At 34.1% G+C, this 27,426-nt stretch overlaps 1 protein-coding gene across 1 annotated transcript in view; it reads left to right on the top strand.

Moving 5' to 3' along the window:
• LOC145660705 (protein amalgam-like) overlaps positions 1 to 27,426 on the top strand; it is a 464,422-nt gene that overhangs the window by 362,248 nt on the left and 74,748 nt on the right. Inside the window, exons 2-4 of the mRNA XM_081726056.1 lie at positions 14,259 to 14,434; positions 18,094 to 18,306; positions 25,990 to 26,108. Of these exons, the coding sequence (XP_081582182.1) occupies positions 14,259 to 14,434; positions 18,094 to 18,306; positions 25,990 to 26,108 (508 nt within the window). The remainder of the gene's footprint in view (positions 1 to 14,258; positions 14,435 to 18,093; positions 18,307 to 25,989; positions 26,109 to 27,426) is intronic.

Genomic DNA, 27,426 nt, shown 5'->3' with positions numbered 1-27,426 from the left:
GACGCTGTTTGTTGGTAGCACGTAACCACAGGCAGGATTTCCAAAACGGCAGGCAGCGATGTTTCGTTTCGACAGCGTGCTGTGATTGAATTCCTTGTTAAAGAGGACTAATCTGCTTCTGAAATTCACCGCAGACTGCAACGTGCCTATGGAGACGTGTGCATGGGTGTCAGCAGCGTTAGGCGGTGGGTGAACACGAGTGACGAAGATTAGCCTCGCAGCTGGCACCCTCGAACTGCCTCCACGGAACGCAACAAGATAAGGTTGATGAGCTGATTAGAGGAGATGGGCGTATCACTGTGAATGAAATAGCTGCAAAACTTGGTGTTGGACATAGTGCGGTCCAAGAAATGATTCACAGCTTAGCTTATCAGAAGGTTTGTGCCCGTTGGGTCCCACGTTTGTTAACCGAGGACCACAAACGTCATAGACTAACCATTGCCCAAACCCTTCTTCAGAGATTTCGACATGAAGGTGATGACTTTTGAACGAGTATTGTGACTGGAGATGAAAGCTGGTTCCATCATTATGAACCTGAAACAAAATGACACTTGAATTCGTCACCGAAGAAGAAAGCGAAGTCAATGTAATCGGTAGGGAAAGTTATGGCGAGCGTCTTCTGGGATCCACAAGGTCGCATTCTGGTTGACTTTCTTCAGCCTGGACAAACCATAAATTCTGTCCGCTGCATCCAGACACTTTTGAAGCTCCGTTGTGCCTTGCGTGATAAACGTCCTGGAAAGAAGATAATCCTTCAACAGGATAATCCGCGTTCCCATACTGCACGTGCCACTATGGAGCAGATCAGGAGATTTAGGTGAGAAACACTTCCACATCTTCCCTACAGCCCCGACATGACACCCTCCGACTACCATCTTTTCGATTTTGTGAAGTTACAGGTGCGAGACCCTGGAGGATATTCGGCAAGCAGTGTGTCAGTGTCTACGGGCAGCTGGAACAGAATTCGATCGCCAGGGTATTTTCAAACTTGCAGAACGATGGGGAAAATATGTGAAAAAAAAAAAAAAAAAAAAACAGAGACTATGTGGAAAAGTGAAAGAAATTTCTGTAGATTGAGAGGATATATTTGGTTCCACTTACAAATAAAGATTATGGTTGTGAAAAACTGTTGTTCAGGACTTTCAGCATTGAATTAGAGCTACTTTTCAGTGGAAAATAGGGTGACATTTGAAAGTCTCAAATCAAGGTAAAATAGGCCAACGTAAAGGGAAAAAAGTGTAAAATTCGACTGTGTCTCGAAAGCCAAGTAGTCCTTTTGCTACTGTTACAATTACAAATATTAATATCCAAAAATGCTGTTTTTTTTAACACTTAGATATACTCATCTCAGGTAAGTAAATAGAAAGAAATGAAAAAGGAAGAAAAATGGAGATCTTGAAAGAAAAACGTAGACAAATAGAGGCCTTGAAAGTAAGACAAATTTACTAGTGTTCAGAGGATACTTTCTACAAGGCACTGAGCAGAGTGGGTCGGTGGTCATGGTGGGCCAGAGTGGGTCACGGCAAGTGGTGGATCAGGTCCTGCTGACCCACGACCCACTGACCCATTCCATCTCTCGTAGGAGATATACACGAATTTTTGAGTGATTGTTAAGCATAATTTACAGGAAGTACGGAAATTTTTAAGGACGTACCTACTTGACTTAAGGGCTTGCCAGATTCTTTTTTTGGTAAAAGATGCCTGCTATTTTTTCCTTTAATATGGCTGGCTGTACCACATGAATTGACAAAATTTTAAAGAAAATAGCTACTTGGTGATAGAGTGTAAATTTGTTGTGCACAGAGTGCCTGGTTTGATTTTAGTCTATGTGAACTTGAGATTACTATCAACATCAGGTCCAATATTTTTTGGGGGGAGGGGATTTTCCAGTTTTCTCCTAATTTCTCACACTGACAGGCAGGATGATGATGATGATGAAATGGATTATAATGGCGGAATGACGAAAGTGGGAGGAAATGGAAGAACCTGGAGAAAACTCTCGCACACAGTTTTTGTCTTGACGAAATAGATGAATGTCCAGCAAACCACGACAGTTTCGACTAGTGTTAGTGTTACTTTCACAGAGCACGTTGAAATAAAAAGGGAATATGAGTTCAGTTCTACAAGCAAAATTTAAAAATGATATATTTTTTAAGTGCTAAAGTTTCTATATCGAAGTATAGTTCTTAGCTTTGAAAAAAACGTCTTAAAATAATGTTGCCCACAGAGAATACTGGATAGAATCGCTGTAAAATTAGCGCAACCATAACTAACTGATATATAAGATCGCCATTTTGGCGTCAGCTAGTTTTTGTCATAGAAAAACAACCATACCAAGAGCGAAATCGAAGTAAAAAACAGTCAGTGGCCTTCACTAGAGGCACGTAGTAGAAAAACGAAAGAAATTTAATGAACTTGAAATACAACACTGTGTAGTGTGATTTATTACAACAGAGCTACTCGGGGGAAACAAAACTTGTAATAAATTATCGTATGTAAGAATGAAAATTCGTAGTTGGGCTATTTGTTCTTCTGGTAAAGAGAAGAACAAAACAAAAGAAGAGCAGCTGTATTTCTCTGTTAATTGCAGATGTAAATATTCAGTTGGTTTTATTGCTGAATAAAATTGCGAAAGAAATTTATGCAGCATATTTATTTGGAGTCAAGTAAATAGGTTATGTCACATGAGAAGACGTACTGCTTCACTAACACGTAGTCATGCTTTTAAACAGGCGATTTTTAGTGTTTTAATTACAGGTGCTATTTAGAGGAAAACAACTGTAATATGAAACCCAAGTATTTATTCACGGTCGTCTCTTTTTATGACAACGTTATTTTATGAAGATGTTCTACGATTTTTTTTTTTTTTTTTTAAATATTTACCAGGAATTTTGTAGAATGCATAGCACATTGAATAAACAGGAGCTCATGAGTATTGTGTGTGGTCTAGTAAGAAGGAGGAATGTCTTCGAAACACTTAACTATCTAGATAATTCTGAAACATATACACTCATACAGGGTGGGTGAAAATAACCAGGTGTTGAAAAACTGTTATAAATTCTATAATTTATTTTGATTTATTATTTATAAAAAATATGTACGTGTCCTTCATTAGATAAGAAAACAAAATAATATGATAAATTTCAAGATAGGCACCCGTATTGTTAACCTGCTCTCTCAAACGGCCAGGGATACAATTGATACTTTTGTGCAGGAAGTCAATTGGGATTGGCATGGATCCGTGCCTCCAATTCGTCCACTTTGCGAGGTTTGGGCTTGTACACTTCCTCCTTATTGTAACCAAGGGCGCCGATCCTGGGGGGCCGAGGGTGTCCGGTCCCCTCAAAGCTCATGTGGACCCCTCATTGTATTTGTAAATTTACAATATTTGGTATAATTTGAATGCAATTTGCCTTAAAATCCTCATATATACTTTCTATATCTGAATGCCCCTCCCAAATTTACAGAAAAATCGGCGTCCTTGATTGTAACCCCCCCCCCCCACACACAAATGAATCATACAGATCTGGGCTTCTTGCTGAGTATTCGTAAAGTTCAGCGCAGCACCTGAACTCCCTCGTTATGTATTAATTTGGACATTTTTTTTTTCGTTACCGGTAATAACGTTGTAGAATACTGTTAATGTAGGCATGTTTAAGTTGTAATGTTACTAACTGGCTATAATAGTCCGTAGAAGGTTGATAGATTTGGTGAAGTAAACCCAGTTATTCATTTTCACAGCTGACCATTTCACTCCCCATAGTGCAAGCAATACAAAAGATTGCAAGCAAAATGAAGAACCTGATTTCAGAAATTTATTCAGTGAAATCCAGGGGTAAAAGTGAGGAGGAACGCGGGAGATACCGTCCCTCCACCTCGAAAAAATATGTACGACATAACCCCAGCTCCTAAAAATTACAATGGGCAAAGATAGGCAGGGGGAACGGCGTGGCGTCATGCCGCTACCTACCGTCCCCCACCTTTTCAGCCACTTTTACCCCTGGTGAAATCTAATGAACATATGTTATTGTGAGACATGGGCTTCGAAAGATTAATTTTCAAAGTTTAGTTCCCACGCAGCGTTTTCCACTTCCTACTGTTTAGAGTCAGCAGCGAGCATAAAATGAATGGCTGAAGTTAACTGTAACATGCTACAAAGAGTTTGGTAGGAGATAGAGAACCGGTTTGATGTGTGCACCATGTTACGCGAGATGCTGACATAGAACACTTGTGATATGTCTCACATGTCTCACAATAACATTATTAGATTTCACAGATTGAATTTCTGAAATCGAATCCATCATTTTGACTTGCCCTGTACAATTAGGTACTATTCGTGTAGTCATTTATTTTATTTTTTTCTTTTGGTTTTTCGTCACAGTTTCATCATCTTCCTTTGGCAGCAAAATTTTTCATATTTGTGTATTTTACTATTATAACAATTTTATTATTACAACAATTACTATTACAACAATTTTGATTTATATATTTTACTATTACAAGTATTATATATTTTTTAAAATTTATTTGTATACGGTAGTTTTCATATATAGTCATTCATTGGCGTTCACAGAATTTCATCAAAGAGAGAACTCATTTCGTTTTACAAGACGAATTATTGTTCTTCACTTGTTTTAACATACTAAATGTGTAGGTAATATTATGTTGAAGGTGAAGCATCAAAATCCAAAAAAAACCCTTCCCCTTGCGTGCCTCATTGCAGTAAAAAAAAAAAAAAAAAGTCTGCATTTGAATCATGATTATTTATGACTATCTGAATGCATTGCTTCATTACATTAACATTACGTTGCTCATGGCATCTGAAAGAAATAAAAATTAAAAAGAAAATCACCAGGATTCGAACTTGTAGTCTCCTACTTGGAGCATAAGTAACGCTACCACTGAGCTCTTGGTGGTCTTTGAAGTTTTCGTTCTCTGTTCTGCAACATTTGAAACGTAGTCGATTGCACAATAGCTTTTAATTTAATTTTGTGACCCTTTCTTTGAGTTCCTTTTAGCATTTAACATCGTTTTTACTGCCCTATAACTGTCATTCAAAGGAAGCCCATCAACCGAGTGGAAGCTACGATCAATTTTCCAGCTCTTGGAAGTATATGGAGCTTGGTGTGCCTGGTGCATTTTCACTACATATTGACCTACATCCATAATAGACATTTTTAGTAGTGAAATAACTTCTGTTTCCCTCTGTCATAAGTTACGAACACAATAAAAAATAAGAAAAAATGTTCCTCCAGTGAACCTAACAGCGAAACAGCAAAACGAAAAGTGATTTTTTTTTTTTCTCTCGGTGACTGCATCGCAGTTTCTTTCTCTTTCTCAGGTGGTTTGTTGGGTGTGGTTAAGTCGTTTCCTGCATCGAAAATGTTTTAAAGCTCAAGAATAAAGCAACATGAGTGATGGTATTGAGTCATATCACAAATATTGCAGTTTATCTATACTAACGTAATAACACTGGTATTAAGTCAAAGCTTTGAAACCTATAAAATTGTTTACTAAAATCAGTTTTTTTTTCTTTTTTCAATTTCGATTTATTAAAGACTGAGTTAAGACTTGTTTCTTATCTTCCATTCAGTCTATCTACAGGGTTCATACTAGCCAGAGAAGTCAGGGAAAACGCAAGGAAAATGGTGCAGTCAGAAAGTTCATGGAAAAAGACTGGAAATCAGGGAAAGACAGGGAAATTTTATAAAATATAGTTTTTCTAACATTAATTGTACACCAGTTTCAGCTTAGCCAACCATTAATAATCACAGTATGGGATGTTACTCAAATTTTTATGGGTGTTAAGTGGAATGTACATATGAGCAATTTATTACTATTTATGTCTATAGAATAAATGTTCTCATATATAAATATTATTCCTTATTTATATGTCAAGGTCATCCGACACCTGTCATAAAAGTCAGAAAATTTCCTGTCAAAGATCAAGGAAAGTCAGGGAAAAAGATGTCTCCAGATCAGTAGGAATCCTGAAGCTTCATTGTCAACACTAAGAAATAAAAATGAAATAAATAAGAAAAAAATGCCAAGTATCACAAGGACAATGAAAACAGAACATATTTAAAAATACAGAAGAAAAGATAATAAAAAGAGTAAATACCTGGTTAATTTAGATTTAAAAGAATATCTATCAAATAGACTGCGAAGAATTCAAAATGTCTGCGTCTATTATATATTAAACTTGAAATACTGAAATACTCGATCACTTAACCAGCTATTTTGAAAAGATGAAGTGGATGAAATTGAAAATACGCCATAGATGTTACATACTTACAATATGTTAAAAAAAAGCTCATTTCCAGCAAAAGAAAAACTACCAATTAGTATTGACAAGGAACAAAATAGTTTTTACAGTTACAAAAATTCATTTTGTTCGTTTTTCTCGGTAACTACGTGTCATAATTTAATTCTCACACATAATTTTGTTCAGTTCAATGTTTTATTTATTTTGCGTTTAAACGACCACAGTGTTACACATTTGTACATAGAGCATGTTGTAATATATATATTTAATAATTCTCTCTCATAAAGAAAAACAAGTGTTTCATATACATTACAATTATACTATCGCATGGTTCTGCGGTGTTACATAAAACATGTCAAGGTGGTTTTATACAGTATATACCAAATGATATTTATTGATACACATATCATTCCTAGTTGAAACACTTACATAATTTATGTATTATACACAGTGTTATCTTCTATTTTACCTTCATTAAGTTAACTAACAGTTACAGAAGTTTACAGAAGTTTACAGAATTTTACAGAAGATTACAGAAGTTTCTAATCCTTCTGTAATTTCATACTATCACAGTTTGTAACCTGAGCATATAAAATTCTTTCCTTCAGTTTAACGTCCCACGTTTATGTCCTTTTTGGCCTGAGAGAGAGAGAGAGAGAGAGAGAGAGAGAGTGGATGCTTAAGGCAAGTGAATGATTAAACAATTGGTGGAATGAGAAATTGGGAGGAAACGGGAGTACCTGAGAAAGCCCACGGACACAATGTTGTCCACAAACTTACTTGGGCGAGGATCGAATCAGGGACCCCACGCAACAGAGGTATAAGCGCTCTACCACTGAGTGACCGTGCTTCATAAAATTCAGAAATAGAAATGAAATCTTGAGTTTCACGTCCCACGTTTATGCCGGCTAGGCTACAGGAGACAGTGATCATGAGAAATGAATGAAATGGTGGAATGAAGAAAGTAGGAAGAAATGGGACAACCCCGAGAAAAGCAACGCTCACGGTATTTGTCCATCACAAAGCTCACTTGGCGCGAGCTGGGATCGAACCAGGGACCCCATGCACCAGAGGCGAACACTCTACACTGAGCCACCGCGGCCCCAATTCAGAAACAGAATGAAAGCAATATTGCAGTAAGTAGTTTGTTCCTCCAATGTTGAATGATAGTTTGTTGAATGGCGGAAACTCCATAACGTGGAAGTACATAATTTATACTATTTACCAAACATTGTTAGGGTCATCAAATCTAGGAGGCTCAGGTGAGCAGGTCATGTCGCCAGAATGGAAGAAGGCAGAAACGCTTTCAAAGTTTTAACTGGAAATCCAATAGGAAAACGACCATTAGGGAGACCTAGGCGCAGATGGGAGGACACCATTAAGATCGATCTCTCAGAAATAGGAATACAAAGTAGAAACTGGATCCAGTTGGCTGAGGGTAGAAGTGAATGGAGAGCTTTCGTGAACGCCGCATTGAACCTCCGGGTTCGATAGGGCATACAGTTAGTTTTAGTGAATTTGCTACTTTTTGTTTAAAAATGTTATCAGATCTTGAGTTTTTTTTTTATGTTGTTGCAAATTAATATTCTTATCGACTTACCCATGTCTAGCATTATCTTGCTAGTATAATACGATCAGTATCAGATGATATGGGTATCATATCATTCAGCATCAATTTTTAGGATTTTTTTTTTTTAAAAAATCCGTTTCTCGAGTTTCTCACATTTTGATATTTTCCCCCACTTTTTCGCAATAACGAGGTATCTACTGTAAGTTATTGTAAATTAAGCATCTTATTTGAAACTGTCAAAGTCGAACTAAAAAAAAAAAAATTTATTGTTTAATAACCGGGTGTATTAAAAGTCCGAGGCCATAAGCTCACTCCGTTATAGGTAAAAATATCTAAAAATGCCAAGACAGGACAGTTGTTGGAAATAGCTGCTTTTGAGTCTAAAAGAGTGGACTTTTTTTCCAATCGCAGCAACCGTTTGGACTGCAAGGCGCCGTATATTACGTAAATCAAAAAATAACCCTTTCGGTTCAGCAGGCTGCTCGAACGGAAAGAAAGAAATAAAGAAAGAAAAAGGAAGCGTGAATATGCACATTGTTGTGCGACAGAAACTAGAATACTTCAGCCTGCTGAACTGGCTACACTACTTTTTAATTTAACATGGGGCGCCTTACCGTGTGGAATCGAAACGGGGGTGAGATTGGAAAAATTCCATCATTTTAGATTGAAAAACATTTATTTCCAACAACTTCCCTTTCTATTCAAATTTTCGTATTTTAACTCATAACGCAATTGGGCTTATGGGCCCTAACGTTTGGTACATTCCATATATATGGTAACGTTACCTTGAGAATGTTGTAGGTAAAGCAATTGAACACCTGGGATTTGATTTTTTCCACAACCTTTTATTATAAATATACAAAGTTACTTTAATTGTAGTCCAAGGACCAACATAATTTTTTTTATGTAGTTTGAATAACAGAAGTATTCCATACAACCATGGGAAGAATACCACAGAGCTCCAGACAAGCTAAGCAAGTAAGGAAATCACAGAGCTCTAGACAAGCTAGGTGGTTGCGGTTAGAATTTTTCCAGGCAAGTTGAGAAAGGGGTTGAGTTCCCACAGAGCTTTAGGCAAGCTAAATGGACAGGAGACCTTACAACTCCATGTAAGCTAAGAAAACAGGAATGACCCGCCGAAACTGATGATGAAGACCTTGTATGGTGTTTTATAACCTTCTCTGGACAGCGGTGACGCTAGTATTCCTCTTCTGTCACGTGATCTGACGATAACGAGAATATCTGTCGTTTGTTTGTTTGTAGTAGTTGTAGTAAGAGAACACGTGGTTTTATTTAGAAATATAAACCACTTGTAAAATATTATAGTATATATATGGTCGCTTACTCTGAGGGAAGAACATAGACTGAAAGTATTTGAGAACAGGATCCTGAGAAGAATATTCGGACCCAAGAGGAACGAGAATGGGGAATTGCGAAAACTTCATAACGAGGAACTACATAGTTTATACGGTTTACCCAACATTGTTAGGGTCGTCAAGTCTAGGAGGCTTAGGTGGGCAGGTCATGTAGCTAGAATGGAAGAAAGTAGAAACGCTTTCAAAGTCTTGACTGGTAGACCCATAGGAAAACGACCATTAGGAAGACCTAGGCGCAGATGGGAGGACAATATTAAGATGGATCTCGCAGAGATTGGAATACAAAGTAGAAACTGGATGCAATTAGCTAAGGATAGAAGTCAGTGGAGAGCTTTTGTGAACGCGGCACTGAACCTCCGGGTTCCATAGGCCATAGAGTTAGTTAGTTAGTTAGTTTAGTATATATCAGTACAATATATTAACACCATTTTAAAGACACACACTTATTGCAAAAGACTTGAATTTGTTAATGCAATTTGCACATATTGATATAAAGGAACGCTCTTCTACCACAATGCACATTTGATACAAGCTTTACAATTATAATAATCCTACTCTAGTCTTCTTCCGCCCTTTTCTTTTGGATTTTCATTCTTAGTCTGATGGTTGAAATGCGTGCCTTTGGTGCACCGTATCCCGGATTGAACGCATTTCATTGGTTCAGATCCCACTTAAACTTAAATTTCGTCTTATACATGTATAACCTCGTTGTTCACACAGGGCGTAAATATACAAATTCATCAATACTTTAAAGAGCTACTACTTTATTTAATAGCATGCATATTCAATATTTATTAAAAATACTTACCTAATAGAATGTACATTCAATATTCATTAAAAATTTTTTAGCGAATAGAATCATATTTTATAATCATTAAAAAATGCCTAACAGGATGCACATTCAATATCCATTAAAAATACTTACCTAATACGATGTATTTTCAGTTTTCATTAAGAAATTACTTACCTAATAGGATGCTTGAGTTGAGTTGATTTTGAGTTTAATGTCCCGTTCAGCAGCGAGGCTATATGAGACGTGGACCTACTGATTAATGTGGAATCCAAACCATATGAGCTCCCGCCGGGAATCGAACCCAGGTCTCCCACCTAATAGGACGCATATTCAATATTCATTAAAAATATTTGCCTAATAGGATGTATATACATTATTCATTAAAAATACTTATCTAATAGGATGCATATTCAATATTCATTAAAAATTACTTACTTAATAGGATCATATTTTATAATCATTAAAAAATACCTAATAGGATGCATATTCAATATCCATTAAAAATAGTTACCTAATATGATGTATATTCAGTATTCATTAACAATACCTACCTGATAGGACGCATATTCAATATTCATTAAAAAATATTTGCCTAATAGGATGTATATGGTGCAATATTTATTAAAATACTTACCTAATAGAATGTACATTTAATATTCATTAAAAATTACTTACCTAATAGGATCATATTTTATAACCATTAAAAAATATCTACTAGAATGTATATTCAATATTCATTAAAAATACTTACCTAATAGGATGCATATTCAATATTCATTAAAAATAGTTACCTAATAGAATGCAAATTCAATATTCATTAAAAATACTTATCTAATAGGATGTATGTACAATATTCATTAAAAAAACTTACCTAATAGGATATATATTCAATGTTCGTTAAAAATACTTACCTAATAGAATGTATTTTCAATGTTCCTTAGAAATACTTACCTAATAGAATGTATATACAATATTCATTAACAATACTTACCTAATAGTATGCATATTCAATATTTATTAAAAAATACTTACCTAATAGGATGTATATACAATATTCATGATTGAGTAAGGTAAGAAATTTTAGTCTTATGTGCTTTTTCTTCAAGACTCACTACATTCCTAATATTATGATTAAAAAAAGGAGTATATCTGAAAGTTTGATTTTTGAAGAATGTTGAAGTTTCAAATTAGTGTTAACATTTTTCTTCGACCAATTACGTTATTAATAGAGTGAAATAAAATAGATGAAACAAGCGAGGTTGGAAAGTAATGTTTCTTTAATTATTATTAATCAGTTACACAAGATAAAGGTTGGTGGTCACGAGAAAGAATATGTAGGTGCAAAGAAAATTTTGTGAAGAATTACTGGAATTAAGAAAAGTAATGCTATCAAGAAGATAATATAATGAAATCACGAACTAAGAGTTAAAAAAAATATTATCATAAATTTTATTAATGAAAGTCATAAGTCAGTTCTGCGGGTGAAACTGAAAGCAGAAGAAAGGTGTTTGCAAATAGTCAAAAAGCACCTGTGGTAATATAATATATTGTTTGTCAGTAGATAGAAGTAATTAACATTTCGGATAAAATCATGAAAAATTGAAAGCAAACCTTGGGGTAAATTAGACTTCAAAATACTTCTTATTTTTACATCATTAGATAACATCAATATTTTGTCATTAGGACTTTGTAAGATTTTGTGAACTTTAAAATACAATATAATGATCTTTTAGCAAATTGGGAAGGAAAAATAGTTGAAACAAACAAGGAGAATAATTCATATAAAATGACCAGGTTTGAAACCGAAAAATCATTTGGCACCAAATATTCCAGTCACAAGAAGTTTCCACGAACGTAAAAAATTTAAATACAGAAAGAAAGGCTAATGATTGGTCAAAGCTAAACTTCACCTGCAATAGGTAAAGTATGACAATACAAAACTTAAACTGTCTATTTGCATGTAACATGATTTTGGGAGGTCTCTTAAAGTGTCAGGCGGATTTGAATACTTAAATATTTAGCTTAATTCTGTATTGAGCAAGTTTTAAATTACTTGTTATGTAATTAAGCTTACATAATGTGTCAAATGTCAAACTCAATACTTTTTCAGTTAAATGACTACATTGTTACAAAATATATCTATGCTACTGTACTTCTTTTCTACAGGTACTATGATGTACACGTAAATCGTTTGATTTATCAATAAAATATTGTCATTCATGACAATAAGAGATTGTAACCACTACTTGTTTAACTCCGCTCTTTAATTTGATTTACGAATTCATTGTTTCCTTCTTAGTTATTGATATGACTTAATTTGATCCTTATTTCGATTTTTTTTTTTTTTTTTTTTTTTTGTTGTTGTTGTTCTTATGCTAATCAACTAGATGTACGGATAATCCATAATCAACATTAGGTTTCTAAAATATGACCTGAGGAAGGCAATAACGTTTGGCCGAAACCTTCACGTCTTCTCACGTCATCTCTTAAAAGATAATTTAAGAGTTTTTGGGGTATTTTTTTTTTTTAAATAAACAATCAATAATTTGATTCGTTTTGTTCAATCCTCCCTCTCCTACTACGCCTTACTTGTTTTATTTTGGTAGATAGTATCCAGTAAAGGACTAAACATAATATCGAAACAGTGATCAACGTATGGAAAACGTAAAATATTACATTTTCAGTATTATTATTATTATTATTATTATTATTATTATTATTATTATTATTATTATTATTATTATTATTATTTTGAAACCAAGTATTGGAGAAATTAAGTTAGTGATTATGGTTAATGGAATTAATTTTGCGTTAACGGCAGCAACATATTTTGCGTCGTCTGATATTAGTTTCAAACGTTTTCTGTAGGTGACCATCGAAGCCACTTTCGCCTCTGTAGGGCAGGAAGCGATTGAACAAGTAGTTTGGGTTGTTTTGAACTTAGTGTAAACCTACCACATATTTGGGTGCAATGTGGGTTGCATTTTCTCAACATTCTTTCGCGACTCGTAGCATTGACAGTCTAGACATTTACTAGTTATTTGGTTTCCTTACTGTTGCGTTATGCTTTAATCCTTTTAAATTATATATACTATTTTTAGTATATTGGGTAGTCTTCATTATTCGATTAAAAATGAACCAATAAAGCCTTTTAATTCTGTTTCTCTTTGTTTTTTCAAGCATGGAGGCATTGTAGAACACATTACGTATGGTTTCACGTCTTTCTGCGTCGAGACATAGGGGGTGATGACGGTATAACTTAACAAAAACAATAACCTTCTGTTAGGCCTTTTTTAAAATAATTTTTTGTAGATTTACTTTTGCACCTAGAAGATTGAAATTTTGAACACATATCCAGGGTATCCCTTAGTATTTTTCAGATTTTTTTCAGGTCTCTGCGTTAAAACAGGGGGATCCAGAAGGGCATAAAGGTCAAAAAGAGAGAGATTTTCTTTTTAACAAAAAAGACCCTTTCTTCGCGATTTTCCCGCCTCAGATACATGATGGAGAAATGTGAATGGTATTATTTGAAAAGATGTTCCATTCTGAAGAGGATGATGTACGAACCATGATCATCAGGAAATTTTTATATTACATCCGGGTGTTTTGAAGTAATCTGGGGCATTGTGGGCCTCATTGGTAAATATTTTTTCCCGTCCTTACTATTCAAGATAGAAGCTTGAAATTTTGTACACACATTTAATACACCCCTTAGTATTTTTCAGTTGATTTTAAGATCAGTGCGTTAGCACAGGAGAGTCCAGGGGGACTCAAAATTTGAAGGAAAAAAATCAGAAAAATCCCTATTTCTTTCAAAATTTCCCTCCTCAGACCATGATAGGGAAATGTAAATGATACCGTTTGAAACGTTGCTCTATTGTGAAGAGAATGAAGTACAAACTATGATCCTAGGGTAAATAGGGATGATGCTGTAGGTGTTTGACAGAAAATATACCTAAAAAAGCCTTAATTTAAAAGGATTAATGATTATTTTATCCACTAGGAAGTGCTGCTGATCTTTCCTGTCTTGTACTGAAACGCACAGGATTGAATGAAAGCAAGGGAAATATTTTTACGTTGTACTGTACGGAAGTTCCCATAATAAATTAATTATGGTTTTATTACTTGTTCGTCGCTTGTAAACAATCTAATTTATAATACCATGTTAATTATAATAGAGTGTTATTTAATCGATTACTTTTCTTTGGAATTATATGAATTGCTAATATCCCCATCCTCTTTTTCGTTTGCTTCAGGTTGGGCCGACAATTTTGATGAGGATGATGACTTTGCTGGTGATGAAGAAACTGAAGATGACGAGGAAGAAGTTGTTGGTCCTCCTCCAGAACTCAAGACTGAACCCAAGACTTTCCAACTGAAAGAAGGCGAAAATGTCCGGCTTCCTTGTCATCTGGAAAAGAACACTGGTCGTAAGTTGCTCCTTTTAAGTGTTAATATAACAAAGTTGTCATCATAGATGCTAGAACTAGATACTCAGGTCCTTTGGTGTTATCCCAATATTTTCTCTGTTTTAGGAGATTTGAATATTATTTTTATTATAGAGAATTTAAGGGTTGTGCAATAATTCATTTTTTATTTTTATTTATTTGAAGAGAAGTGTAACGCTATTTAACAGTAAATAAAATCTCTCATACGTTAAATATGTATTATATGAATGGGATATTATATGTATATATTATATGTAACATTAGGGGTGGTCCACATATTACGTAACGCGGCAAAGGAGGGGAGGAGATTCGGTCTTGCGTTACGAAGTGTGACAAGGGTATTTACGTCTTCGTTATGTAAAGCATGTTTTTTTTTTTTCCTATAATTTTTATTTCTATTCTATTCTCAGGTTTATTCTTTTAAACAAATAATTTTATTAAGTTGTTTTCTTTTTCATAAATAAATAAATATTTCTATTGTTTTGGGAAATTGCGAACATATAGCCTGCATAAATTGAATCATGCAGAAGGGATTCGAAGACGCTACTAGACACCAGCATGACGAGCCCTGCGTGTGTTACAATAAAACTCCATTTTGTGGCTATCGCAGCATTGCATTTACGGCATACGCTTTTCCGGAGTTAATTGTTAGTGATCGTAACCACCGCTTGAAAATACGCTCGCGTTCCCACTCGTATCGCTATTGCTGAGAACATTATTAAAACTTTTTTGATTTGAATCATTGCCCACTATATTCTTCTAAGGGTTTTGCATGTGAAATAGAAGAAAGTCTTTTTCGTGAAATACAATTTCCGCGACTGAACGATACACTATTTGCAGAGCAAAATAGAAGATGCTCGAAAGCTTGTTCACAAGCAGATGTTCTTGCTCCTTCACGTGTGCAGCCAGTTCGAATCTGTGGTAGACGAGGAAGAGAACTTGTTTGTATCGCCAACACTGGCGAAGTTCAAATACAAGAAGGATCCTGGATCCCGGAAAATGAAGTCGATGTCAGTTCTTTAGATCCTGTTTTACCTGTATCTTCCGGCAGTAATTCCTCCTTGCCAATCATCAGTGACCTGAAAGAATGGGTATGATCGTCTTGGAAAAATGACAGTATACAATTTCGAAGAATTAAGACTAATTCATTAAACAACATTGTGGGGTAAAATATTATTACGGTACTACCATTTTCTAATACTTTGATTTGTTGGCAAAAAAAACACTTCAAATATATTCAGAATACAAGCATTTTGTAATAAAAAGTTCTACCATTAAACATACTTTTTTATTGTAATAACCCTCAAAATAAGCAAATTGTCGAAAAAAAAAATAAATCAAAAAGTGTTTCGTAACAAATGAGAGAGGGGTTCGGCCTTGCGTTACGAAGTGTGACAAAGGGAAGAGACAAAATGGTCAAAGATACCGTTACGTAATATTATGTGAACGTCCCCGTATATGTAATGTTATTCCATTACATACAATATTACATATATGTAATAGAATTTGTCTATTGTGGACCTTATTAAATTTAAATTAATAGAATAAAGTTCATAAGTTCTAATAGCAATATTTGAAAGTACGAGATGTTTTCCGTTAGAAAGTCACGAACGTTAGAAAACTTTTGGTAAATTGGAGTTGGTCTTAGATTTAGTGGCTTAGGAAAAGTGAATCGAAACCGCCCATAAATTTAGTGGATATATAAACCACTAAATCTGAGGACGGTTTCAAGGCGCTTTTCACCTTTTCCTCAGCACATCGAAGGAAAACTTATTGCTACATGAAAGACAGATTGTGAGAAATTCTCTACTTGTTCAAAACAAGTTAAACAAAAGCGGTGGGATAGGTTTGTAACTGGATAACGCATGAGAGCTCCTATTTACTGTTAATAGAGATGTATCCCATCGTATGAATTAGTAGTAATTGTAACATGATCCACCCTAAATTTAAGACCAACTCCAATTTACCAAAACTTTGGTAACGTTCGTGACTTCCTAACGGAAAACATCTCGTACTTTCAGACGTTGCTACCAGAACTTGTGAACTTTATTTTATTAACTTGATTTTAACAAAACTATACACTGCAGATATGATTTGTAAGAGATTAGATAACCACACGGCGTAAGGACGACTGAAGTCATATCAAGTCACAATGGACAAATTCCATTACTTTTTTTTTATTATTTTATTTTATTTTATTTTTTTTAATTTTCAGAACTATATGTGGCAGTATACGGATCTTGAAGCAGTTGTTACACACAATGAATCAAGTTATTTTAATTTCATTTTTTTAACGCTGTAATTTAGACATCCAACGCTTTGGGTATCACATAAATCAAATTCTCAAATAAATTGATGTTTCTCGTTATAAGAATTTTATTATTTTTTTTAAATGAATTGAGTAGGAGCAATTCTCTCCCCTTCTTCTTCCCATTCAACCAATTACATGTTAGGCCTTCCTTTTAATAATTCTTTTGCTGGTTGCTCTGACTGTAGAATGTTTGTCGTATTGGATGAAAATTGTGAGACCCATCAATCTAAATCTGTGTAATCCCTCTGTAACGGTCACCTTTCATTTACCTGCAAGTAATCATGTTTCATCGCTGTACAGGTTTACTTTTGGCGCACCACTAGAAAGAATTGTTAAAAAAAATTATAATTCTTACACTAATTTCCTTCTTATTGCCCCCTAGAAGGTTTCCACTGAGCGACATGAAAATATCTCAGTTGGTATAAATAAAATTCCAGGGGTCCATCAGAAGTAATTGTTGAAAATTTGCAATTCTTTTATGATTTGCATCTAAATAAAGCTTCCGGATGTGTAGTATAAAAATTACACTGCAAAAATACAAACCAACCTGTATTAGGTGGCAACTAAAAAACACGAATCCAATCTAACCGTGTCTGGGCAGAGCGAAGTTGGTGGACCCGCGCCGTAGCATGGGGGTGCGTCCAAAGGGAGCAGGCGCATCAGCGATGATGGTATGCGCGCAAGCGAGGGTAGTAGATAGAAGGTGGAATTTAGCAATGATACGAGTTTCGAAAGCACTTGTCATGGTTCCATATCAGTAACGCTCCACCTGTAAACATAAAATACAGGTTCTCTACACTGTGCAGAAATAATTCGCCATCTTTCTTATGCACTCACTTATTTTATCTGTCGTAAAGTACTTGTAATGATTTTACACTAGTAACTCTACACTTGTAAACCTAAATACAGCTGCATTACTCTGTATTTAATTCTGTCGCCTGCATAAATTTGTTCCCTATAAGCATGTCTTTTCATGGAAAGTATTAAATTTTACTGTAAATCTTCCAAGATGTGTGCGCCAAAACTAAGCCTGCAAGTTCATTGGTGTTCGGTATTCAGCGATTCCATTGTCATTTACTTTGATAAGATTTATACATTTGAAAAGTGGAAATAAAATATACTCCATTTTGTGTGTACGCTGTCTAGCTGAGTAAATATCATGAATTTTGCATCCCTTGCTACAGGTGCTTTGTTTACTCCGGAAAGTTCTAGTTATGCTGCCGTGATATTAAATGAATTTTAACCCATGTCTTTCCTTTTTGTTAGATATAATACTTTTCTTTCTTTGTTTAACGATATTCTAATTGTGAACTTTGCTTTCTATCGATAGATTATTCCGTTGGCTGGTTTAAAATATCTGATGGAAACAAATTACCTTTATACTTAACGAAAGGAATGAAGACTCATCATGACAACAGGATTCAAATGCGAGACAACAACAGCCTGGAAATTTTTAATGTCAATCCTGGGGATATGGCCGAGTATGCCTGTACAGTAAACTCGAATCCACCCATGGAAGTAAAACATACACTGCTTGTTCTGCGTAAGTATAGCTATTAGTTAAAAATATTTCTACTATGTTTGAATGAATCTGCTTAATAGTTAAAACTTTATTTTAACCTTAGGCTGTGGAATGAATTGTTTATTTAGGAAGCTCATCTTTCATGTTGTAAAGCGGGGTGCTATAAAGTGAGAATTTCGACTAGTTTGATAACTATAATTCTATAAGCAGTTTCCACTCTTGACCACAAACATATAAATTTAACATTTCAATATATAGATTCAGTAACGTTATTAATGTTCATATCTCCTTACTGTGTCTTCCAAATTATTGAGAATTACGTACAAAGACACATAGTTCCGGTGAAATACAGTTATCTAAATGACTCATTTATCCGTAATGAATTTAACAACCTTCCAATTTAAACGATAATAATAATAAAAAAAGGAGTGATAAGTTCAAACAAATAAATTCTGAATCAGGCCCGGAAAATAAATTAATTAGTAGAAAATAGTGAGACAGGGTTCATACAAAAATATTGAACTCAATTTCCCTGAATTTCCAGGTTTTCCCAACTGGGTTGTGTTGCTCAAATTTAGAGTGTAAGAATAAATTTTAATGAATCCAAAACGTGTATAAATCTAAACTTTATACGACATATTTTATTTTTATCATAAAGCCTTTAATCTATATATTAAAACCAGTGGCGTATTTACGATTTTGTTTCGAAAGGGGCTTTGCTAACTTTGCTCCTGGAAATGTGAAAATTCTGCAAGATGTTTCATTTACTTTAATATAGTAAATACAATTTCGGGGGCTTAAGCCCGGAAGCCCCCATTAAATACGCCACTGATTAAAACGCTAGACAATTTACATTTTCAATTCTCTAATTGTTTTCCCCATTTCCTATTATTTTACAAAATTTTACATAAATAATTTTTCTTAATTTTGTTATTCCTTCTTTAATCTATATGCATACCAACCAATTCTTCTCATTAGTTTTATCTTCCCCTACTATTTTCTTTCTCTCCCAACCTGGCAACACTGTTACCTGATATTGAATTCCAGCATGGTGTCCTACTTTACGCTTGTCACTTTCCTATTTTTAATTTTCATTTTTCATTTTACTTCGTTTCCCTTTTACCTACCTGACGAAGCATATGGCGAAAGTACGTTCTTTTAGTGTGGTGTGGTTTCAGGGTTCATACACTACCTGGAAAATCTGGAAATATCAGGGAAATTGAGTTCAATATTTTTGTATATTTTGAATGTGTTCAAGTATAGAACAAAGTTTTGGATATTTTAAATTTTAATTATTTATTTTCTTGTGATTCAATATTTAATTGGAATCGTTCATTGGGGAAAATGGTGGCCATTCTTAAATATATAAATATATTATTCTTAAAATATATGGGTTCTCTTATTGTTAGTTTTTCCACTAGACCTGGAAATTGCAAAATTAATACCTGGAAAACCTGGAAATTCAGGGAAATTGAGTTCAATATTTTTGTATGAACCCTGTTTCACTATTTTCTAGTAATTAATTTATTTTCCGGGTCTGATTCACTGATTCAGGATTTATTTGTTTGAACTTATCACTTCTTTTTTTTTTAATTATCGTTTAAATTGGAAGGTTGTTAAATTTATTACGGATAAATGAGTCATTTAGATAACTGTATCTCACCGTAACTATGTGTCTTTGTAGGCAATTCTCAATAATTTGGAAGACACAATAAGGAGATATGAACATTAATAACGTTACTGAATCTATATATGTATTAAAATTTTAAGTTTATATGTTTCTGGCCAATTCTTTCGGCAGTGAGTTCTTGGGAACCATGGACTCTAGAAAGATGTCGTTTTCACTCATCGATTGCAAATTTTGTGTAAATTGTTCAGTTCTAACTGAATATCTTTTTAAATGGCCATTATTTCTTTATTACATTTTTAGGATTACACTGGAAGTGTTGAAATTTTACAAAAGTAAAGCATCATATCCTATGAGTTGTACTTTCCAACATCATATATTTGTATATGGGGTTAGTATATCTCTCCGGCGTTTGTTTCATTGCCAAACGATAATGAAAAAAGAAGGATAACCATTTCTCCAGTCTAAGATGAATCTTTATTGTTTAGAGTGTTTTGCCCAATGAACACCATATATCACTGACATTATAATTAATTATGTGTGTAATGTATTTGCTTATTACAAACTGCATGCAAGAAGAAAGAAAATACTGATCATACATGAATTAGAAACTCCAACCGGAAGTAGGCTCAAATCCTGCAAACGGTGCGAATATTGAAAAAATAATCGAAAAAATCTCCTTTTTATGGCACTCCTTAGCGATTTTTTATCAAGACATCTTTCATTTGTGTCTGTGAAGGACATGTACAGATGTCGCGAGGAATGAGAAAGAGATTCATGCTCATATGTGAATGATACGCTGTGTAGAGAGCGCAGGTTCAGCTAGTAATATATTAAAACCATTTCACGCACAAGTATCTGTAATTCCTCGAAATACCTTGCACTTTCTAGCTTTCGGCCATTTTCTGGGGGCTTGATAATTGAGGCTAAAAACAGAAGAAAGAATAATAAAACTCCTAGGAAAGTAAAAGGAATGGATTCACGAGGGCCGACCAAACAATTTGCTCAAATTTCTGGTCGAGTTTCAAGAACCAGAGATACTAAAAATAATACAAAATTTTCAAAATTTACTATTTCTCTTTTGCTTGTTTTTCATAAGTGAAAGGAGATAATGAAATGCAACCTACCATAATCATAGATAATGTTATTTTACAACAGAAAATATAAACCTCAAGAATTTTTCAATGTTGCCATCCATAGAAATTACAGTGCTGCCAGAATAACAATTCCTCCAAAATCAAGTTAAGGCAGCGACTGGAGAAACGAACACAACTGCATTTGATTGCGTGTCATGTTGGTTTGGAATCCTGCGAACTACTTTTAAAATAACATTATTGTTTAGTTTTAATAACTGTATGTTAAAACTATTTTGTTTATTACATACTAAATACAACTATTATTTAGAAAGTAGATTACAGGATTCCAATATAACATGATACATAATCAAATGCAGTTCAGTTCGTTCCTGTAGTCGCTGCCTTAACTTAGATTTTTAGGAATTGTTATTCTGACAACACGGTAATTTCTGTGGATGGAAACACTAAAAATTCTTCAGGTTCATATTTTCTGTTGTAGAATAACATTATCTATGATTGTGGTAAGTTGCATTTCATTATCTTCTTTCACTCATGAAAAATAAACAAAAGAAAATTGGTAAATTTGTATTATTTTTAGTATATCACGCTCTTAAAAATCAGTTTTGAAACAGACTATGCCAGTCAACTCGTAGAACGGCAGCAAAATCTCCAACTGTAGCTTACATACATGTGTGTGCATCGTTGCTGTGGTTCTTAGGGAAATATTAGTAGGGAAATATCAGTAACAAAGAAGTTTGTTCCGCCGTATAGTAATCCAAGTTAAATAGAAATCAAATGTGACCAAAGCAAACTTTTGTTAGTATTAAATACTATTAACAAAAGATTGGTTATTTATCAGTATATCCTCCCGTGGAAAAACTAAATATTCTCCAGACGTATCGGAACAATAAGCTAGTTCCGCCTTTAGTGGTAAAGTAACAAGGATAAAAACGGACAGGTAAAGTAACAGGGATAAAACCGGACAGGTAAAGTAACAAGGATAAAAACGGACAGGTAAAGTAACAAGGATAAAAACGGATAGGTAAAGTAACAAGGATAAAAACGGATGAGAGAAATATGGTATGAGAACAGGTGTACATGTCACCAAATGAATGTAACGTAAAAAAAGGGGACTGAAAGCAACGAGCAGAGGAGCACAGTGGAAGAAAGAAAGAAAGAGTCAAATTTGAAAGAAGCATGGTGTCTATGCTATGTCAGACAGACAGCGAGGCAACTAGGCTAGTTGTTGCCCGGGGTAAGAACTCACCTTAACGCCCCCTCACCATGACCAACCAAACCTAAACGCTCCCAGACTGCCCTGATATTGACATCATATAATAATACTTCTATTTCATTTTTTCTTCAAGTGGTAAACCTTGATGCCGAAATTGCAGTACATAATTTAATTTTTAGTACAAGAGAAAACAAACTAATTATCATAGTATTTGATTGTCAAATAATCTGAGAGTAGCATGCTTGACATATTCGTATAGTCTTATCATAATAACTGCAAATCACAATATTTTTGAAATTATAGCGGGATGTGAATATGTGTAGAATGAATCAACAGTCTGTTGCTTTAGAATATTTAATTATGATAAACAGTCAAGCTATTGTCTCGAGTATTATACTCGGACATTTTGCAATTCTCTTAAAAACCGATATAAGTTAAATGAAACACAAAAAGCTGGAACTAAAATTTAACTTTGTGGGCTCTTTTTGCTGTAAAGGTTTTCAGCATGTCATCAAAAGATAGCTTTGAAGCTAACTTGTGCTCTATGGATATGATCCTAAGGTTTGTGAGTCGTTGTTGTCCTGTTAAGTTTCTAAGGTAATTTTTTTTTATGATCTTCAATTTGCTAAAACTTCTTTCCTTGCCTTATAGTCAAAATAAATATTTGTCCAGATTTGCAACCCCCCCCCATCCTGCGCCCGGAGCACAAGTCCTTGTGCCCCCTCCTTCCTTAGTTACGTCACTGTTGCTAGCACCAAAATACAATCAAATCTGGCTACCTATCTTTGATGTGTATTTGGTTCTGGCAACAGTGACGTACCATAGACACCACGTTTTTTTTCAAATTGGACTCTTTCTGTCTTCCATTATGCTCTACTTGTTCTTTTTAGTAATCATTTCTTACGTTACGTTCATTTAGTGCTTTGTATTCCTGTCCATACCACATTTCTCTTATCCGTTTTTATCCTTGTTACTTTACCTGTTCGTTTTTATCCTTGTTACTTTACCTGTCCGTTTTTATCCTTGTTACTTTACCACTAAAGAAGGAAGTAGCTTTTTGTTCCGATACGTCTGAAAAATGTTTAGTTTTCTCTCGGGAGGATATAATGGTAAGTAACCAATTTGCTGTTAATTTAATCATTCTCTCATGCATCTACATAAATTTCTTATTATTACTAATCTGTGCTTTAAAGTTTCGGTAACATATCACTCGCTTCATCAGACACGTTATCACCAAAGCATATAAGTGTGTACTTTCGTCAAATTCGATTTTGAAATTACTTATTTGTATTGCGTAGTTAGAATGAGCAACAGTCAGAATTCAAAGTTATTTTAGATAGCAAAGGATTACAAGTAAAGGTGAAGGGATCTTAGGACGACCCAATCATATAATTATACATATGTATAAAATTAAAAGTCAAAAATAAACCCTAAATCAGGGGCGGATCCAGGATCGACTTCTGGGGGGGGGGGGGGTTATCATAATGCTACTTTTAAGGGCTCCAAACTCTGGGATGGAATTTATTTATATATATAAAATAAGAAAGTTTCCTCTTCTGGGGGGGGATTGCCCCCCCTGGATCCGCCCCTGGTCTAAATGTTTATAAATATCACATTTTTTCCCTTTTTCTTCTTTGCTTTTTAAACTTAAAATAGTTTTGTTTTATCCTATTCTGGTCTTAATTAGGTGGACTTTTTTTGTATCATTAGATCATATTATTTTACTACCATCTAAAAATATTTTGCTAATCAATTCTTACTTCAAAATTTCCATTTGAGCCAATAAACTGAGTAGATTTTTTTTTTAATTACAAGCTTCATCTCGGTGTAATTATATCTTATTTTTATTCAGTAAGTGAATTACTTACTCGAAAATGGTAAATAAAACACATAATTACATACACTTCGGGAAAAGTATATGTCCTTATGTTTTTTTTTTTTTTCCACTAAAAGTATTTTCGCAAAATCCTTCATTAAGAAGCTGGCATACTAAAAATAATACAAAATTTACCATTTTTCTTTTGCTTGTTTATTCGTAATTGAAAGGAGATAATGAAATGCAACTTACCACAACTTACCATTATTGTACAACAGAAAGTATGAACCTGAAGAATTTTCATTGTTGCCAGAATAATATTTCTCCCGAAATCGTAAGTTAAGGCAGGGACTAGGGGAACGAACTCGATTGCATTTCATTACGTATCATGTTGTTTTTGTATCCTATGAACTACTTTTTTAAATAATAGTTGTATATAGTTTGTAATAAACAAAATAGTTTTAACGTAGAGTCATAATGTCAAATTAAATAATAATGCCATTTAAAAATTTATTCAAAAAGTAATGATATCTGATGAACTATCTAGCGAAAGTATCTATTGTGCACTTTTGTTTATGTAATAATGTTTTTGCTGTTTTTTTGTAATTAATTTTCTTTGTATGTACTGTATTTATATTCGAATATAAATGTCCCCTCTTATTTCGAAATATAGGAATAAGATTCTTGAGGGTTACTTGTAATTGCATAATATAACTTCATCCTTAAAGGAAGGGCTTAATGAAACACAAAGTATTACAGTGTTTTCTGTGTACATTTTTCGGTGTCTCATGTGCAGGGTGTTTCAAAATGAATATCAAAATTTGTGGTATTTATTACATTTAACGTACAATTATAAATAATGCATCAAACGAAAGGGCAGCTCAAACAATTTTTGCTACAAATGTTTAATGTGAGAACCATTCGTCACACAGCACACATCGAGTCGATAGGCGAGAAAGGCCCATAAAATTTCTGCCATATGGCACAAAACATATTCAATTTAGTGGAGTCTCATTGCAACTCCACATCTCGTGAAGATTTACTGATCCCCGGATGCAAACATTATGAGTACTCACATTGCCATTTGGGTAAAATGTCGATTCATCACTGAAGACAACACAATCCAGAAAATCTTCATCGTCATGCGGCAACATTTCATTTGCAAAGTTGGCACGTAAACCGTAGTCTGTAGCCTTTAAAGCTTGTAGCAACTGCAAAAGATAAGGGCGTAGTTGTAAACGTCTCCTTAAAATTCTCGACACAAACAGTTGCACTATAACTACAGATTCAGTCTTAGCAAAATGTAGAACACAGAAAGCTTTCTGCTCACTAGTCGTCATTTTTTTACTAGCGCTTTCTAACGGCAAACAGAGGAAACAGTGCATGCGTATGAATGCGTATAAAACTGTTTGAGTTATTCTTTCATTTGATCTTTTAATTATAATTATAATTTAATTGTAATAAATAATATAAAGCCTTAAAGCTCCGATACTAATTTTAAAACACCTATAAATTAAAGGAAATTTAGATAAATTCAACCTCTGAAGTGATGCTCATCCTTACAATACTAGGAATAAACAGTATTTAAATACTTTTAAAATCAGGTTAATCAAAAAAGAAAAAAATATTTAATTTAATACCACAAAATATACCCCCAGTGTCTTACGATAAATTAAAAAAAAATACTATAAAACTTTTTCCTGATTAAAAAAAAGAAAATCAGTATGTAGTATTTCATAATTTGAAGAGGTTTGTTATCAAGATTTAAAGCAGGAATATTAATATTCATATATATATATATATATATATATATATATATATATATATATATATATATATATATATATATATATAAAACTTATCTGATTTCAGTTATTTGTATATTCTGTGCATATATTTTCGAATTAGTATTTCTTGCCAAAATTTAATATACTGCCTTTAATTCTAACAGAACCCCCTAGTATTCCTGAGCCACCTTCTGAGCTTATACAAGTCAAGAAGGGTGAAGATGTAGTCCTTAGATGCGATGCAGTAGGCTATCCAATTCCAACAGTTACGTGGACAAGAAAGGTATGTCAAATTTTGCTTTCGAATATATATATATATATAGGCTAATGTATGTAATGACTGTTGCTTGTCTTTGCTTCTATAACTTTACAGCAACAGTTTTTGGTAGTTAGAATTACAAGAAGTTTTTGCAATTACATGCTGTTGCAAATTTTACCAATGTTTTATCATATCTCTGGAACACTTTGAGATTTCGGACTACTGTAAACGGCATTATGATCATTTTGTGTTTTGAAAACCAACCATGAGGTTTGATGTGATGCTTATCGAAGTACTTTTTCGAAATAAAGACTCTCAAGAAAACAAATTTAAATTTCCAATTCCTTATAACTTTGCCCCTTTTCACTCAATATGCATCATATTATGACCATAGCATTCGGCGCTAAGGTACTTTGGATATGTGTTGCTCCGTCCATCCAGTGTTGCCAGATTGGGCTACAAGTAGCAGATTAGGCGACTTTTTAAGTGCCCTCACTACCAAAATTTTAAATTCGGCAACATGCTGGTTTTTGAGCTACTTTTAATTATATACTGCAGGCTATATCTCTTAAGAATGCGCTACCTTCATATTTTCAACGAACTTAAAAAAATTCGTTATTGAATTCTCTGTCTGTGTGTCTGTCCGTCTGTCTGTCTGTTATTTACGATTCTTTTCAATTTTGAACCCTGCATTCGATAAAGCATCAAAAACTATCAGAGAAAGTGATTAAAATGATTTTTCGCGTCACTCTTACCGTTCCCGAGATATTGGCCAAAAAATGGCTGACTTCCAGAAATTTAAGGAGCCATATCTCGGGAACCGTAAATCATAGAGAGATGATATTGGTGTTGGTCAATATCTGAAAGGATGGTATATATTTTGGTACCAAATAGTAACCCGTGGCCACTGTCCAACTTGCAATTGGTTTGGCCAATGGCCATTTGACCAGTGGCCACCAATTAATATCGGTATCAAATTGTTTACCTTCCTCTTAGGTATTGATTAACACCAATGTCATCTCACTATGACTTACCGTTTCCGTGATATTGGCCAAAAAATGGCCAATTTCTAGATATTTAACAAGCCATAACTCTTGAACCATAAGTTGTAGAGAGATGATATTGATGTTGATCAATACCTACGAGGATGTTAAATATTTTGGTATCAAATATTAACTGGTGACAATTGTCTAACTGGCCATTGGTTTGGCCAGTGCTCATCAATTAATATCGGTACGAAAATGTTTAATATTCTATTAGGGATTGATTAACACCAATTTCATCTCTCTATGACTTACCGTTCCCGTGATATTGGCCAAAAGATAGTTCCGATTTTGGGAGA

Source organism: Thermobia domestica, chromosome 9 (assembly GCF_964235325.1).
Source record: "Thermobia domestica chromosome 9, izTheDome1.hap1.1, whole genome shotgun sequence".
Taxonomy (NCBI): Eukaryota; Metazoa; Arthropoda; class Insecta; order Zygentoma; family Lepismatidae; genus Thermobia; species Thermobia domestica.
Note: the sequence above shows the minus strand (reverse complement) of the source record. Positions and strands in the feature narration are given on the sequence as shown.